The 16,928-nt window shown below is 41.1% G+C and overlaps 2 protein-coding genes and 1 pseudogene across 2 annotated transcripts in view; all 3 read left to right on the forward strand.

The window, feature by feature from the left end:
* The window catches only part of LOC113648120 (P2Y purinoceptor 11-like), a 74,813-nt gene that overhangs the window by 28,684 nt on the left and 29,201 nt on the right, over positions 1–16,928 (forward strand). The window lies entirely within an intron of this gene.
* LOC113648056 (P2Y purinoceptor 11-like) lies at positions 458–7,549 on the forward strand. The gene is made up of 4 exons (XM_047807684.1): positions 458–952; positions 1,534–2,183; positions 2,488–3,264; positions 6,202–7,549. The coding sequence occupies exons 3-4, from the start codon at positions 3,104–3,106 to the stop codon at positions 7,058–7,060; spliced, it is 1,020 nt and encodes a 339-aa protein (XP_047663640.1). The 5' UTR covers positions 458–952; positions 1,534–2,183; positions 2,488–3,103; the 3' UTR covers positions 7,061–7,549.
* On the forward strand, positions 8,188–9,309 carry LOC113648122 (annotated as a pseudogene).

Below are 16,928 nucleotides of genomic sequence, written 5' to 3' on the forward strand. Positions count from 1 at the left end.
GCTGACCTGTGATCAGTGTCAGCACTGATGGAGCTGCAGCCATGGTCGGGTCACACCAAAGGCATAGTGTAGCAAGTGTGCATAGTGAATTTTGTGAAGACGCGACCTTTGAAATGTCGCTTATTTGCGTCTTTGTGTGAGGAACTGGGAGCGGAACATAAAGTCTTATTGCTCCACACGGAGGTCCGGTGGCTGTCGCGTGGCAAAGTGCTGGCCCATGTGTATGAGCTGTGAGAGGAACTTAAAGTTTTTCTGGCAAACGAGAGGTCCGATTTCTCAAAGCTGCTTGCAAGTGATGAGTGGTGTGCAAAGCTGGCATACCTGGCTGATATATTTCAATATCTGAATGAGCTAAACACACGGATGCAGAAATGAAAACTTGCTTACAAGCATTGATAAAGTGAATGGATTCCGTTTAAAGTTGCAGCTCTGGCAACAACATGTGCAGCGTGAAACTGCATGATGGCAACACTGCATGATGGCAACACTGCTGCTATGTGCGAGGTGATTGGCACACATTTGAAAACTCTTGAGGAGAAGTTGTCATTTTATTTCTCTTCAGCCTTCACAGAATGCCTTGACTGGGTTAGGGACCCATACAGCTCAGCATCAGTTGCTGGAAAGGACATGACTTTAAAGGAGCAAAAGGAACTCATTGAACTGAAACAAGTTCATGGTTTAAAGCTAAACTTTGCTGATCTTCCTTTGGACAGTTTTTGGCTATCTGTTGCCAAGGAGTTCCCCGTTCTGGCCATCAAAGCTATTTTGACATTGCTCCCGTTTTCAACCACATATCTATGTGAGCTGAGCTTCTCAAGCTTGACTGCGATAAAAACTGAAAACAGAGAGAGACTGAGAGCTGTTGAGCAAGAGCTTTGTGTGTGTCTTTCTACCATTACTGCCAGGATATCCATTTTGTGTTCATCGAAACAGCCCCAGGTTTCACAAACAAGTGAGTATAAATACATTAAAAAACTATATTATTAACTAGATGTATTATATGTACTGTGTTAGAGTGTCATTTTGTGTCATTTTGGTGGGTGGTGTGCCCCAGGATTTTGTAAAAGTAAAAAATGTGCCATGGCTCCAAAAAGGTTGAAAATCACTGCTCTACAGCACCAGGCTTGTTTGTATAGGCCCCGATCTACTGCCAGCTTGTGTTCACTCAGTCTGTATTTACTCATGGTCTTCCTTATTGTTGGGTTGATCTGTTTGTATTAGTGGACCCCACACCTCATTGCCATATAGTGCAATGGGTTTAATTACTGATTTATTCTGAGCCAGATTTGAATTGGATTAATTGGTTTATTTGATAGATTAGAAAGCCTGTTTGCTTTATCTCTGAGTTTGTTTAAAGACGGTTGGCTCACATATGTTCGACCAAAAAAAATAAATAATTAAATAAATAAAAAAACAGTCTGACAAAAAATGTTTTTACCAATAGTGCTTCCTGTGCTTGATAAATATGTAGATATCTGTGATGCTTGCTGTTATTTCTGATTGAGTTGCCGTTCATCTGCTTCCCCTTTTCAGATTTTGTCAGACATGCTCTATACTGCAAAGAAAAAACACTGCCTTAGCCTACAATATTCAAGAAGAGGAAACTGTCTAAATTTAAAGACAAATGGCTTCTTTTGGTGCTAAAACTTTGATGGTAGTAAGGTTGCCGGGAAACATAGGATTTAAAGTAGGAAACATATCAGGAGCAGTCAGCCGGTTTGGGAAGAGTAAAGGAGAAAAGAAAACTGGAGCACAAAGTTCAAAGGGGAAAGGACAAAAATTCTCCATTTAGGAAGCCCAAGAGGAGGACAGGGCAAAGAAGGACTTAAAGAAGAAGAAAGAGACGGTGGCAATGCTGTCAACTAGCTTCGCTAATGCTTAACTAAAAAACAGCTGCGAAGGACTGCAGTCTTTCTAAAGATGTGGCTGTGTTTTAGTTGTTCATGTTAATGTTTATTGTATTTACAGCAATAACTCATGGAGCTATTAATATTGTTGCTGTGGTTCTTGTGAAATGTTGCTGTGTTGTAATATACAGTTGACAAGCTATAAAAAAGGATTCTGCAGAGGAAATGAAACTCGTCACTGAGATGTGAATATGTCCCAGGAAAATCTGTATTCTAGGGAAATTACCTATTTGTCTAGAATTTGAAGAAATCTTGGATCCAGTGACATTACTGCTGGTAAGTTCAACAAATCAATCATCCATTAGAATTTGATATATAGAAGTTAACTTAAGTTTGTGAATTGGTATTACATTTTTTTTCTTCCAAAAAATCTTAATTTCTATATGTTTTCGGTTCTGTCGTTTAATAGGTACAACATAAACCTTTCATAGGATTAAATTATTTTATTGATAGGTATTTGTACAGAATTGTACATGATTTCTATGTTTTTGTTTTTTTTTTTACAATAGACCTCTGAATACAATTTGTATAACTTGTTTTTACAATTTTCTTGTATACTTTGATAAAAAACAAAAAACAGAATCCATCTGAAGGCACGTTGAAGCTGATCTAAAGGATTACGATGGCCCCAATTTCTTCAGTAAATTTTAACGTACACAAAGAGACACATGTAAGGCATTTTCTACACCAATGGAAAAGTACCAAGAAATAAATGTCTCTGGTGAAGAAAAAATTTTTTTTTACCTTTTTTAAACTAATATTCTGCTGTCAAGTTTAGATTGAAGAACAATAGTGAAATAAAATGGTTAAAGTGGATAAAAGTGAATAAAGATGTGCTGGACATCCCCTGCATTTACACCACAGTGTCTGCCACAGGACAAACAGGAAATGAATTGCCTCTTTTAAATATTTGGTCAGATTAAATGTGGTAAATTCACACACTTGAAAAAGACAGGCTAAGATCTCTTCACAGAATTCTTGTTAGTGAGGAAATAAACTCAGTTTTTTTATCAAGGTAGATTTTTTTTTATAATACTGAATTCTTTGTAATGGCACGGCATTTTATCGCTTAAAAAGTGTCTCATTTATTCGTAGAAAAGTTGTGTTTTTTGTGTTTGTGTACAACTGAAAATTGATTAAATAGAGTGCAGTTAAGGAAATGTCTTGTGCACTTTGAAAACGATTAAAACTGGCATATGGGAGTGGTGTTCTCCTGCAACCTGATCATCAGTGACATCTTTTACGCCCTCACACTCCCACTTCTCATCGTCTACTATTCAAGAGGACCATTACTCTACCATTACTGCCAGGATATCCATTTTGTGTTCATCGAAACAGCCCCAGGTTTCACAAACAAGTGAGTATAAATACATTAAAAAACTATATTATTAACTATATGTATTATATGTACTGTTTTAGAGTGTCATTTTGTGTCATTTTGGTTGGTGGTGTGCCCCAGGATTTTGTAAAAGTAAAAAATGTGCCATGGCTCCAAAAAGGTTGAAAATCACTGCTCTACGGCACCAGGCTTGTTTGTATCGGCCCTGATCTACTGCCAGCTTGTGTTCACTCAGTCTGTATTTACTCATGGTCTTCCTTATTGTTGGGTTGATCTGTTTGTATTAGTGGACCCCACACCTCATTGCCATATAGTGCAATGGGTTTAATTACTGATTTATTCTGAGCCAGATTTGAATTGGATTAATTGGTTTATTTGATAGATTAGAAAGCCTGTTTGCTTTATCTCTGAGTTTGTTTAAAGACGGTTGGCTCACATATGTTCGACCAAAAAAAATAAATAATTAAAAAAAAAACAGTCTGACAAAAAATGTTTTTACCAATAGTGCTTCCTGTGCTTGATAAATATGTAGATATCTGTGATGCTTGCTGTTATTTCTGATTGAGTTGCCGTTCATCTGCTTCCCCTTTTCAGATTTGTCAGACATGCTCTATACTGCAAAGAAAAAACACTGCCTTAGCCTATAACATTCAAGAAGAGGAAACTGTCTAAATTTAAAGACAAATGGCTTCTTTTGGTGCTAAAACTTTGATGGTAGTAAGGTTGCCGGGAAACATAGGATTTAAAGTAGGAAACATATCAGGAGCAGTCAGCCGGTTTGGGAAGAGTAAAGGAGAAAAGAAAATTGGAGCACAAAGTTCAAAGGGGAAAGGACAAAAATTCTCCATTTAGGAAGCCCAAGAGGAGGACAGGGCAAAGAAGGACTTAAAGAAGAAGAAAGAGACGGTGGCAATGCTGTCAATTAGCTTCGCTAATGCTTAACTAAAAAACAGCTGCGAAGGACTGCAATCTATCTAAAGATGTGGCTGTGTTTTAGTTGTTCATGTTAATGTTTATTGTATTTACAGCAATAACTCATAGAGCTATTAATATTGTTGCTGTGGTTCTTGTGAAATGTTGCTGTGTTGTAATAAACAGTTGACAAGTTATAAAAAAGGATTCTGCAGAGGAAATGAAACTCGTCACTGAGATGTGAATATGTCCCAGGAAAATCTGTATTCTAGGGAAATTACCTATTTGTCTAGAATTTGAAGAAATCTTGGATCCAGTGACATTACTGCTGGTAAGTTCAACAAATCAATCATCCATTAGAATTTGATATTTAGAAGTTAACTTAAGTTTGTGAATTGGTATTACATTTTTTTTCTTCCAAAAAATCTTAATTTCTATATGTTTTCGGTTCTGTCGTTTAATAGGTACAACATAAACCTTTCATAGGATTAAATTATTTTATTGATAGGTATTTGTACAGAATTGTACATGATTTCTATGTTTTGTTTTGTTTTTTTACAATAGACCTCTGAATACAATTTGTATAACTTGTTTTTACAATTTTCTTGTATACCTTGATAAAAAACAAAAAACAGAATCCATCTGAAGGCACGTTGAAGCTGATCTAAAGGATTACGATGGCCCCAATTTCTTCAGTAAATTTTAATGTACACAAAGAGACACATGTAAGGCATTTTCTACACCAATGGAAAAGTACCAAGAAATAAATGTCTCTGGTGAAGAAAAAATTTTTTTTTACCTTTTTTAAACTAATATTCTGCTGTCAAGTTTAGATTGAAGAACAATAGTGAAATAAAATGTTTAAAGTGGATAAAAGTGAATAAAGATGTGCTGGACATCCCCTGCATTTACACCACAGTGTCTGCCACAGAACAAACAGGAAATTAATTGCCTCTTTTAAATATTTAGTCAGATTAAATGTGGTAAATTCACACACTTGATAAAGACAGGCTAAGATCTCTTCACAGAATTCTTGTTAGCGAGGAAATAAACTCAGTTTTTTTATCAAGGTAGATTTTTTTTTTTATAATACTGAATTCTTTGTAATGGCACGGCATTTTATCGCTTAAAAAGTGTCTCATTTATTCGTAGAAAAGTTGTGTTTTTTGTGTTTGTGTACAACTGAAAATTGATTAAATAGAGTGCAGTTAAGGAAATGTCTTGTGCACTTTGAAAACGATTAAAATTGTTACTCTTTTAACTATAACACTGCCAGTATGACACTCGAATATGTTCTCAAAGAACTTTTATCTTTCTTTTATTATAAGAACGATTTAAGACTATGTTACTACTATTCATTATACTTCTTTTTATTTTTTTGCTTCGTTTTATACATAGTGTAGCATACTAGATGACTATAAATTCCATAATATACAAGCAATTATGCGTAAATAGTTTCAAACCTATGATACACCAGTGACAGCCAAGCTCAGAACAAGACTATGAAGTTTCCTAATGTTGTGTTGAAAGCAGTTAATAGATCATTATGATTTGTTAAGCATGTGAATTACTTTTGTTCAAGATTGAAATATTCTAATTATATTTACATTAAATCGCTGTCTCGATAAATTTGTAAAAACAATGTTGTCATTGTGGATGATCAAGATTTTAAACGTTTGAATGGTTAAATGGTGTCATTTATCATGAAATTGGGTTGTGACCTGTTAATAAACGTCAGCGTGGATCTGCAGGAAAGACTACTTTTAATGTCGATTTGTTCTAAAAATAAGTGGTTTGCATTGCTGTTTTTAGGAGGCTCAGTATAACTGAAATGTAGCCACAGATTTTTAAGGATCATGTTACTGTATGGAGAGCTATATGGTAAAAGTAATTAAACATTGCTATTTTTGCAAGAGAACCATAAAATGGCAGCAACTATTGGCAACAGGAGCAGGAACAGCAACTGTAGTTATAAAGATCAAACAGAACTGGTACCTCTTAATTTATTCTAATACAGCTTCTTCTTTGCATTGCTGTTTTCAGGAGTCTCAGTAAAATGAACAGAACCAGTTGTATCGATACATTTGCAGAGGTCTTGTTACCTCCTATCTACGGTGCGGAGATGTGTGTGGCACTGATGGGGAACATACTGGCCCTGTGGCTGCTTGTTACTAAGGAGAAGAAGAACTGGCATATGGGAGTGGTGTTCTCCTGCAACCTGATCATCAGTGACATCTTTTACGCCCTCACACTCCCACTTCTCATCATCTACTATTCAAGAGGACGGGTCTGGGGATTTGGTAATGCACTCTGCAAAATAGAGCGTTTTCTCTTCACCTGTAACCTCTACGTCAGCATTTACTTCATCATGTGCATCAGTGTCCATCGATACCTGGCCATCGTTCATCCAATTTTCACACGCAAACACATTCGCCCAGAACATGCCAAGATCATCAGTGTGTTTGTCTGGATATTTGTTGCAAGCATTTCATCTCCAGTCCTCTACTATTCAGGTCTGATTTACAAAAGATGTTCCTTTTTTGCAAATTACAGCAGTACAGCACTTAAACCTACCAAGACAACCTACAGATTGCTTATGGCTGTTACAGGCTGTGGGGTCCCTTTTGTTTTTACTTTTGGATCCTATTTTGGTGTAATAATGGCTGTTTTTAAAAATCCAAATATGACCTCACTGCAGAAAAAAAGAGTGGCGTTGATTGTGGGTTTAGGTTGCATCCTGTACACCGTGTCGTTTGTCCCCTTTCACATTCTTCAAATATGGAATTATAAACTGACTGATGAAAATAAGACTAATTGTTATGTGCATAATGGATACAGAGTGTCAATGGCATTAGCCTGTCTGAACATGTGCCTTCATCCCATCCTGTACATGGCTGTCTGACAGTAACAGAGCAGTGTGCTGCAGAAGTAGCTCAAATTAATACAACCTGTGGTTTCACCAGTTGGAGTCATTATGCAAAACAGTTTCTTGTGTTGTTTTTTTTTGTTCATAATATGTTTAATCATGCTATTTCTTTCAGGGCCCACTGTGATACTCTATAAGTCCATTAATACTGTAACAATGCTAAGCTGAAGTTGAACATAAATTTATTACCGTGCTAAATTGCATCACAATGAAATATTTAACAGAATAATAATGTTAATATTAAATGCATTCAAGCTAAAGGAGCAAAATTATCAAGCTGAGATAATACAATAGCTGCTTCTCTAACTGTAAAGCCTTGTAATGGCAATTTAATAAATAAATGATATATTCCTCCATTACTGTCTGAATTATGCTTAAACTTGTACTTTGTATGTGTAAAACAATCATGTAATGCTTCTTGAATATTCTGTAAACAATATAAACGAGAAGTGTTTTAAGACTGTACATTGTCGTGTCTTGTTTATTTATTTTTTAGTGGTTGATTAGTCTTGAGGTTTATATTGAACAGGAGCTTCAACCCACATGAGGGTAGCTGGCACAGAATCTGAAAATATACTGTAATAATGTTGAGTTAGTTAGCCTTATATTATATATTATACACTTAAAATGTTTCATTAACACAAAATCTGGGTTTAGAGTGTAGAGCTTAGTTGTTTTCTCCTGTTGCCATCTCTCTCTCCTTCCCATATATGTAACTCAAATATTTTATTTTGTTTATTTAATTTCTTATAATTGTATTTTTGTTTGATTCTTTTGTGCTATTATGTATTTGTATTTTCTTGTAAATAGTTTTTTTATATCTAATATTTAACATTCCGTCATGGGTCTGTGGATGAAAAATAGTCTTTTTGGGTAACTCTGTTTCATTTATTAATGTGTACCTTTCACAGGATAGCATAGGATGAGCATTCTGTAAGACACTCTGTATTAGCAAAAAGAGGAAATGAAATTATGCTATAGATTAGATGTGATATTCTCACTAATACAATTCAATTACATTTCAATTCAAGTTTATTTGTATAGCACTTTTTACAATTGACATTGTCTCAAAGTAGCTTGTGTGTAGCAAAAGTGTGTAAAATAATCCTCCGAAAAAACTTCCACTTCTCATCGTCTACTATTCACGAGGACGGGTCTGAGGATTTGGTAATGCACTCTGCAAAATAGAGCGTTTTCTCTTCACCTGTAACCTCTACGTCAGCATTTACTTCATCATGTGCATCAGTGTACATCGATACCTGGCCATTGTTCACCCAATTTTCACACGCAAATACATTTGCCCAAAACATGCCAAGATCATCAGTGTGTTTGACTGGATATTTATTGCAAGCATTTCATTTCCAGTCCTCTACTATTCAGGTCTGAATAAGGACAGATGTTACTTATTTGCAAATGAAAGCAGTAAAGCACTTAAATTTAGTAAGACAACCAACATATTGCTTATGGCTGTTACAGGCTGTTTGGTCCCTTTTGTAGTTACTTTTGGATCCTATTTTGGTGTAATAATGGTTGTTTTTAAAAATGCAAATATCACCTCACTGCAGAAAACAGAGTGGCGTTGATTGTGAGTTTAGGTTGCATCCTGTACACTGTGTCGTTTGTCCCCTTTCACATTCTGCAAATATGGTATTTTAAACTGATTAACACCGGTAAGACTAATTGTTATGTGCGTAATGGATACCAAGTGTCAAAGGCATTAGCATGCCTGAACATGTGCCTTCATCCCATCCTGTACATGGCTGTGTTTGACAGTATCAGAGCAGTATGCTGCAGAAGGAGCTCAGACGTATCAAATGAAAAAATAACAGATGGAGAACCCTTGTCGAAGGACCTTGAATTGAAATCCAGAGACTGAGACAACATATTTTTTGTGTTGATTTGTATGTATGTTTGGAATCATTATCCTGTTGAATGTTCAATGGTCAAATCTTAACCTTCTGGAAGACAACCAGCTTGAGGTCTAAACTGCGACTCTGGTCAGTAGAATTCAGTTTATTCAAGAATTACACACTCAACAATCACAAGATGTAAAACAATCTCAAAGGTCAATGTCGTACGTCCATATTTTATTTTGCACAGAGTTTGGGGGATTTTCCTTAGTGTGTTCTTGCTACTGTCGACAGTCATGTTGATGGCCTGCATGGCCAAAAAAAAATGTTTCAAACTGATTCAGATGGTAGATAAAGTGTTTCCTCTAAATATCATGTTGTTGTTTTGTTTTATTTGAAATAAATATATAAAATTAAAAAAAATCTGTTTTTTATTATTATTTGTACTATTATTATGTTATTAGTCTTCAGTCTATATATATTTTAAAAATGGAGTCTCTGGAACAAGATTTGAGAAGCCCTGGGCAATATTCTTATACTAAAATGTGACCCCAAGAGTTTGGCTGCAATCATGCAACGTTCTTCTTTTTCCCTCAGCAACACAGGAACATTTTCTATATCAGTAGAGTCCAGAGGTGGGAAGTAATGAAGTAAAAATACTTCGTTACTATACTTAAGTAAAGTTTTCTGGTATCAGTACTTTACTCCACTATTTATTTTTCGGACAACTTTTTACTTTTACTCATTACATTTTTACACAAATATCTGTACTTTTTACTTCTTACATTTTCAAAACGGACTCGTTACTTTTAGTATTATTTCTTCTCATTCAGCGCTGTTTCCGGCCTATCATCCTATCATTGTGTGGCATAGACTAAGGATATCAGACAGGCATATCAGACATAGACTAAGGATAGCGGAGCTAACAATGAGCAGCACGCCTACAAAAGGAATGGCTAATGTTAATTCAGAGGGAGTCACTGATGTTAAAATAACTAACAACGAGGACATTTCTGAACACCCATGGTCACATATGAGGGAGATGTTTGAAATAATCGGCGTCAAAAAGGATTCCTGGCGAATGCGTTGCGAATTGTGTCAACCAGGGGCGGTTCTAGCCCTTTTTTAGGGTGGCTTCAGCCCCCTGTCTGTAATCTCATCCACCCTAAAACTATAAGTATAATTTTTACTTTCATAAATAAATAATAAAAATTACGTTAAAATGCAGGACATGTCGTCGATGGGAAAGAAAATTATTTATCAGTTTTATCCAAAATCGATTTTTATTTACTTTGCTTTTACACGCGTGTTGTAGTCTTTCAATAGTGCGTCTTCGGCTGTCTGCTTTATTTGAACGGAAAAGCACAGGTACGAGCAGCGTGCACGCTCAGTCAGAGCTGGAGGCGTTTATCTATAACGTTAATCGGCGGAAAGACACAAAGACGGCAATCAAAAGCAGTGAAATTTCACTATTCTTATTACCAGAGTTGTCATATATAATATATAATATATAATATATAATATAGAACTGTTCTTGTTTTAAATTCTCACAGGGCTAAAACCCCCTAAAGATGAAATCCTAGAACCGCCCCTGGTGTCAACCCAAAAAACACGAAGTGCTTAATTTAATTAACATTAATTTTGTCATTTGTAAGACATCACAATAATATTGAGTTGTTCTCAAGGACAGAGCTGGAATCTCACTACAGTTTGGGATATGGCCTTGGTGATACACTTGGTATACATTATATTTTTTAAGTATTGGGTAACCCACCTTTCCTGCTATATCACTCCACCCTACCTCACCTACATCATTGCCTGTCTTTCGTAACAATCTTGTGGCTGATGAACACAAATATCCATCAGCACACTCCAAAATTATATATACATATACATACACACACACATATACATTATGCGTGACCGCGCTCTGAACCATGTGTGTAATCTGACCAAAATTCGTTGGGACGTGACGTCAACGGCGTGTGACATTGCGTAAACAGGAAGCTACAAATGGCTGCGAGATGGACAAGACGCTAGCTCCTGCAAGAGAAGGTAAGCGCCGCAGGGATGCAGGGAGTGTGGCACGGAGACACAGCGTCTCGTTCCTCAGGGAACTAGGGTTACGGTCGTAACCTAGAGACATTAAATTTCAGAACTCGAGCTGCGTCGAAATGCTATGGGAACGAGTGTCCAATCACGCCACCCTGACCAGACCCTGCTTAGAGAGTGAGGGCCTTGGCACCTGCACGTAGGACAGAGGAGCCCGGGGTGGCTCTGAGGTCAACGTCATAGAACCTGACGAAGGTCAGCGGGGTGGACCAACCCACAGCGTCACAGATGTCTTGTGCCTCTTTTCCACCAAAAAGAACCGAGTGCTGGTTCAAAGTTGGTTCCACTGGCGAACCTTCTAAGAACCAGTTTGCCATTCCACCGGCTAGAGAGCCATCACAGCACCGAGTGTGACGTCACTGTATACGTGTCACGTGTCCCAGCAACTTTTGCACAGCAGAAGCAAACACAAGCACATCAACAATGGTGGATGTTGCTTTACTGTTAATGCTCATGGCTTTGCGAACCTACATTGGCATCCAAACGCAGCGAATAAAACGTGTACGTGCAGCTCCATGTACTATGTATAAACGGAGGTTGTAATCGATAAAGTACATAACGTTATTTTATCATTAACACAGAAAAAAGTTAGCCTTAGCATGTATCTACGTACTATCATGTGTGCTGATAATGTATCATATCGCGGTAAAGTAAAACTGTATTAAACATTAGTATACTTAAGGTACATTATCAAATGCGCTAACAGTAACCCCGACCCCAGCCCCGGACACAAGCAGACACCGGACACTTTTCCTGGTTCAGAGCCGGTGCTTTTGCGGTCGAAACAGAAAGAACTGGTTCTAAATTAGGCTCTGGCTCCGAACCAGCACTCAAACTGCCTCGGTGGAAAAGGGGCATTGGAGTGCCACTCCAGCGGACCAGGCCGTAGAGGCCGCCACAACCCGGGTGGAGTGAGCTCAGACCCCGAGCTGTGCGGGGAATTCAGAGAACTCGTGAGCCGACACAATCGCATCCACTACCCATCTGCTCAACGTCTACTTAGTGGCCAGGAACCTTTCCTATTATGGCCGTAGCAGACGAGCAGCTGCTCTGACCTTCTCCACGGACTCGTCCTGCGGAGGTAAGTGACCAGTGCTTGTACTGGACACAGTTGGTTCTGTTGCTCCTGTTTGGGGGCTGTAAATGGAGGAGGGCAGAATGCCTGCAACACGACAGGTTGTGAGGAGCCTCAAGGCACCTTCTAAGGGCCACTTCGGTCAATGGCTTGAAGGGGGGGCTCTGATAGAGCTGCCAGCACAACTGCCAGATCCCAGACAGACACTCTGGGTCACGTCCCGGGCCTCAGCCTCTGAGCGCCGCGGAGGAAACGTGTCACCAGTGGGTGCCTAGCCAGCGCCTGCAGGGATATATGTCGCCGATGGTGGACACGTAAACCTCCAGGGTCGAGGGGGTTATGCCAGCGGCAAACTGTTCCTGTAAGAACTTCAGAACTGAGCCGATCGGGCACTTAACTGGTTCCAGGCCATGGTGCTCACACCACGACGTGAACAGTCGCCGTAGTGGAGAAGGTTCTCTACTACCTCGGTAGAGAGATCAGCGCTATGAACTTTGCCCCCTCAGGGGCCACAGCCTTCACAGTTCGGGGCAGGGGTGAACCAGGGTTCTGCCCGCCTGTGAGAGGAGATCCCTCCTGGCGGGAATTTCCCACAGAGGGCCCTCAAGTAGGGACACCAGATCCGAACATCTGCTCTGACATTCAACAAGCGATGACATGGAGTCCCTAACACGGGGCTTCGGGACAGAAACGTTCGGTCCGGTCACTCCACACATCCAAGGCTCGAAGGGCACGCCGCGAGACCTTGATGGTACAATATGGGTATCCCCTGAGAAAAAACCCTCTGCCCCGGAGCCACCAGGAGGGGCCTCATGTGCAGGAAGCCCAGTGGGATTACACTGGATGCCTCCGCCATGAGACCCAGCAGCCTCTGGAACTGCTTTACGGTGAGTGGCTGTCCTTTCTGCACTCTCCTGACAGAGGTGAGGATGACTTCGACCCGAGCAGGTGACAACCGTGCCTGCATCCTGGCCGAGAGTGCAGGGCAAGAGTGCTAGGCCGAACGGGAGGAGGCGATATTGGTAAGCTTCGTCCCCGAAAGCAAACCTCAGAAACCTCCTGTGTGCAGGGAGGATGGAAACGTGAAAGTATGCGTCTTCCAGATCTATTGTGACGAACCAGTCCCCGGACCTGATCTGAGTCACGACCTCCTTGAGGGTGAGCTTCCTGAACCTGAGCCTGATGAGAGAGCGGTTCAAGGAGCATAGATCTAGAATGGCACGCCACCCGCCATCCTTCTTCGGAATGACAAAGTATGGGCTGTAGAAGCCTGACTCTCGAGCCGAGGGGGAACCATCTTGATGGCTCCTTTCCTTGTTCCAGGACCAGAGCCTTCTCGGGTCCCACCAGGGTGGGACACATCCCATTGAAATGGGGAGGAGAGGACGTGAACTGAACCATGTAGCCGTCCTCTATGGTCCGCAGGACCCCCCGGGAGACTCCTGGCAGCTCCTCCCAAGCTGTCAGAAAGTTCCTTAGGGGAACCAGCCCCTCTGGGCTGGTCTTTGACCCACTCAGAGGAGCTGGGGCCGTGCCCTGCAGCTGATTATGCCTTGCGAGAGGCTGCGGACCCTTTACTCCCACAACGAACCTTCGGGTGGAAAGGTGGGGAGCAAACCGCTGGAGGGAAGCTGCGCCCTGAAGCACACCTTGTGTCATGACTGAAACGGCCGGAGCAATGTACTGTGGCCATTGATACCTCCTGAGAGGTCTCGGGTCTCCCCCATATGTACCGAGGCTTTGGACAAAAGTGGAGGGAGCTGCTCGCTGGTGGGGGGCCATGCTCTGGAGCACATCTTGTGGCAGGGCCAACGGCCTGGCACCCCGGTGGTGCAGGGGAGGGATCGGGAACCATAACGTGAGGTGTGCCCCATCCCCCCAACCATAGATCTCAGGATCTACGAACCACTGCCCGTTTATCAGAGGCGAGGGTGACCCTTAGGCCCCACCCATGGAGATCGGGTGGCCACGCTCTGTTTCTGGGCTTCGCGGTGCCCGGAAGGACCAGGCTGGGGCTGCAGCCGAACAGCCCTAACGAGATTGCCAAGGGAGGTACTGCTGAATCGCAGCTGACTGCTTTTTAGACTCCTGGAACTTGTTCACGACCGCCGTCACAGCATCGCCAAACAGTCCAGGAGGAGCCATCGGTGCATCCGTGCAGCACAGCTTGATCCTTGTCCGGGAGGTCGGACAGGGTGAGCCACAGATGCCTTTCTGTGGCCACCAGGGCTGCCATGGACCGACCAACGGCCCACGCCGTGTGTTTCGTGGCCCGAAGATTCAAGTCGGCGGTGTGACGCAACTCCTCAATATCAGCGGTCCCGGAGATAAGTCCCTCATCCAAATCTCGTAGCAGGTCAGCCTGGAATGCCTGCAACACACCCATGGTGTGGAGGCTGCCTGTGGCCTGACCTGCTGCCGTGTAAGCCTTCCCTAATAAGGCCGACGTAGCACGTAGTGGTTTAGTAGGGAACATCGGAGCCTTTAGCGATGATGCTACGCGAGAGATATGCTAGCCAGCATCTCTTCCACACGCGGCATCGCCCCATAGCCACACGCTTTAGCCCCAACCATATTCGCTTAGAGCGAGGAGTGACTAGGAAAAGTGCGGAAAGATCGGGAAAAAATGGCAGGCTCCGGCGCCCAGGAAGTGACACAGGATGCAGGAAATGCTCATTGGACCTGCTTCTCCAAGGGAGCAGGAGCTTGATTCAGCAGACGAGCCTGGAGAGGACTCATCCGCCTCCAATCCCGCTGCTATATCGGCCTGTGAGCCCCACGAGTGCCGGCGCCGCTTTGCCTTGGCAAGAGCAGGACCGGAGCCAAGAGGGAGAGAGCTCTGCGATAGCCATGCGACTACAATGCGAGCAATCGACTCCCTCGAGAGCCGATTGTGCATGCTTTACTCCTAGGCAAACAACACACCGATCATGCGAATCCTTCCCGGTAATGAAACGGGGACACGGAAAAACACACTAACAGTATCAGAAAAAATAAACAGCGCTTACCTGAACGAGCAGAAGCTAGCGTCTTGTCCATCTCGCATTTGTAGCTTCCTGTTTACGCAACGTCACCCACCGATGACGTCACGTCCCAATCCTATTGGTCAGATTACACACGTGGTTCAGAGCGCGGTCACGCAGGGGCATTCCCATAGCGTTTCGACGCAGCTCGAGTTCCGAAAGGGAACAGACAAGGTCAAGTTAACTCGGCGTTCCTAATTTGCATAGGAGGAAAATACAAAGGTTAAATAAATAAAATAAATTATGCCTCTCACTGTATCATTTTAAGTTCCTTTTTGAAGTGGAACTTTTTCAAAACCAACAACAAAACAACCAAAAATAATAATTTCATTCAATGAAAATCCAACTTTTCGACTATTAACAGTTCATGCCTTGGAGTAGAAAAAGTGCATAAAGAAAATATATTGTTTATGCAGCAGTATAAGCATAAAATAAAAGGCAGACACGAGAGTGTAACTCAAGTCAAATCACGTCAAGAAGCTTTTATTGTCATTTCAACCATATATAGCTGTTGCAGTACACAGTGAAATGAGACGTTTCTCCAGGATCAGGGTGCTACAAAAAACAAAGACAGGGCTAAGGACATGTAAGTGAATACATGTCTGTGCAACTGTGTATTGACAACAACAAAGCAGCAAGCTAGCCGCAAAAACCAACAAGGCATGAGCAATCGACTGTCGATCGCATGATCCATTACATACTGTAACACATATATTCAAATATATTTGCTACACTCTGATTTATTCTGCACATTGATCTGCACATTGATCTGCACATTGATCACATTGATTCTTGCCTTTTATCTGGGCACACGATGTCGCAAACTTTGACTATTCACTTTTTGACAAACTCTCCCTCATTAAAGGGCCGGGCAGATTTTGCAATCTCTCTGCCACTATAAAGCTCAAATTTACAGCAGCTTCACTTTTTGATTTTGCTTTCATGAACATAGTCTGCCGTGAAACCAGACTTTTTTCATCTCCTCCACCTACTGGAGCTTCTACTTTATGTCCAGGTCCATATACTTCTCATAATGTTTCGTTTCATAGTGTTTCATTCATTATGTTCTATTCTTTCGTTACAGACACGTTAGCTCCGTTAGCACACAAGACAAACAGGTCTGTCCTTTATATTTGTGAACAAATAATCTGCATCCCACCTGTCTTGAAAGCTCCTATTGTCCATCTTTCGTTTGGCCATTTTTGATATTTAGAAGTTAACTTAAGTTTGTGAATTCGTATTACATTTTTTTTTTCCAAAAAATCAATTGACTTTCTAAATGCTTTCTAGATTTAATTACATTGAATTAAGATTAAATAATTTTATTGATAGGTATTTGCAAGGGCGTCGATTTGGGTAGGGACGGTAGGGACATGTCCCTACCAATATCCAGGGAACACTCAATTGTCCCTAGCAATAATTCGACCAAGCCTATATATATATTTATACATAACCACTGATATCCATCTGTGTCTTGTGCTTTTTATTTTATTTCATTTAACATTTATCCATGAATCATTAAATAAGATGAAAATATTTTACAACGGCGTTCTGTAAAAAATAGCGCAACTAGTGGAACACAAACGGTTAACAGATTTACCCCCTGCAATGAATCCCGCCTCTGTAACTTACCTCTCTAAAAGGATTGGCCTTTGACTTTTTTGAGTCCTGCCTCTCTAACCCACGTCGCTGTTTGATTGGCTTTGTCTTTCTCGCTAATGTGTTGAGGTCGGCTGCAGCTATAGTCGGTTGTATGAAGCAATATGCAATGTGATTATGCAGGC

This window comes from Tachysurus fulvidraco, chromosome 24, assembly GCF_022655615.1.
Source record: "Tachysurus fulvidraco isolate hzauxx_2018 chromosome 24, HZAU_PFXX_2.0, whole genome shotgun sequence".
In the NCBI taxonomy this organism is placed as follows: Eukaryota; Metazoa; Chordata; class Actinopteri; order Siluriformes; family Bagridae; genus Tachysurus; species Tachysurus fulvidraco.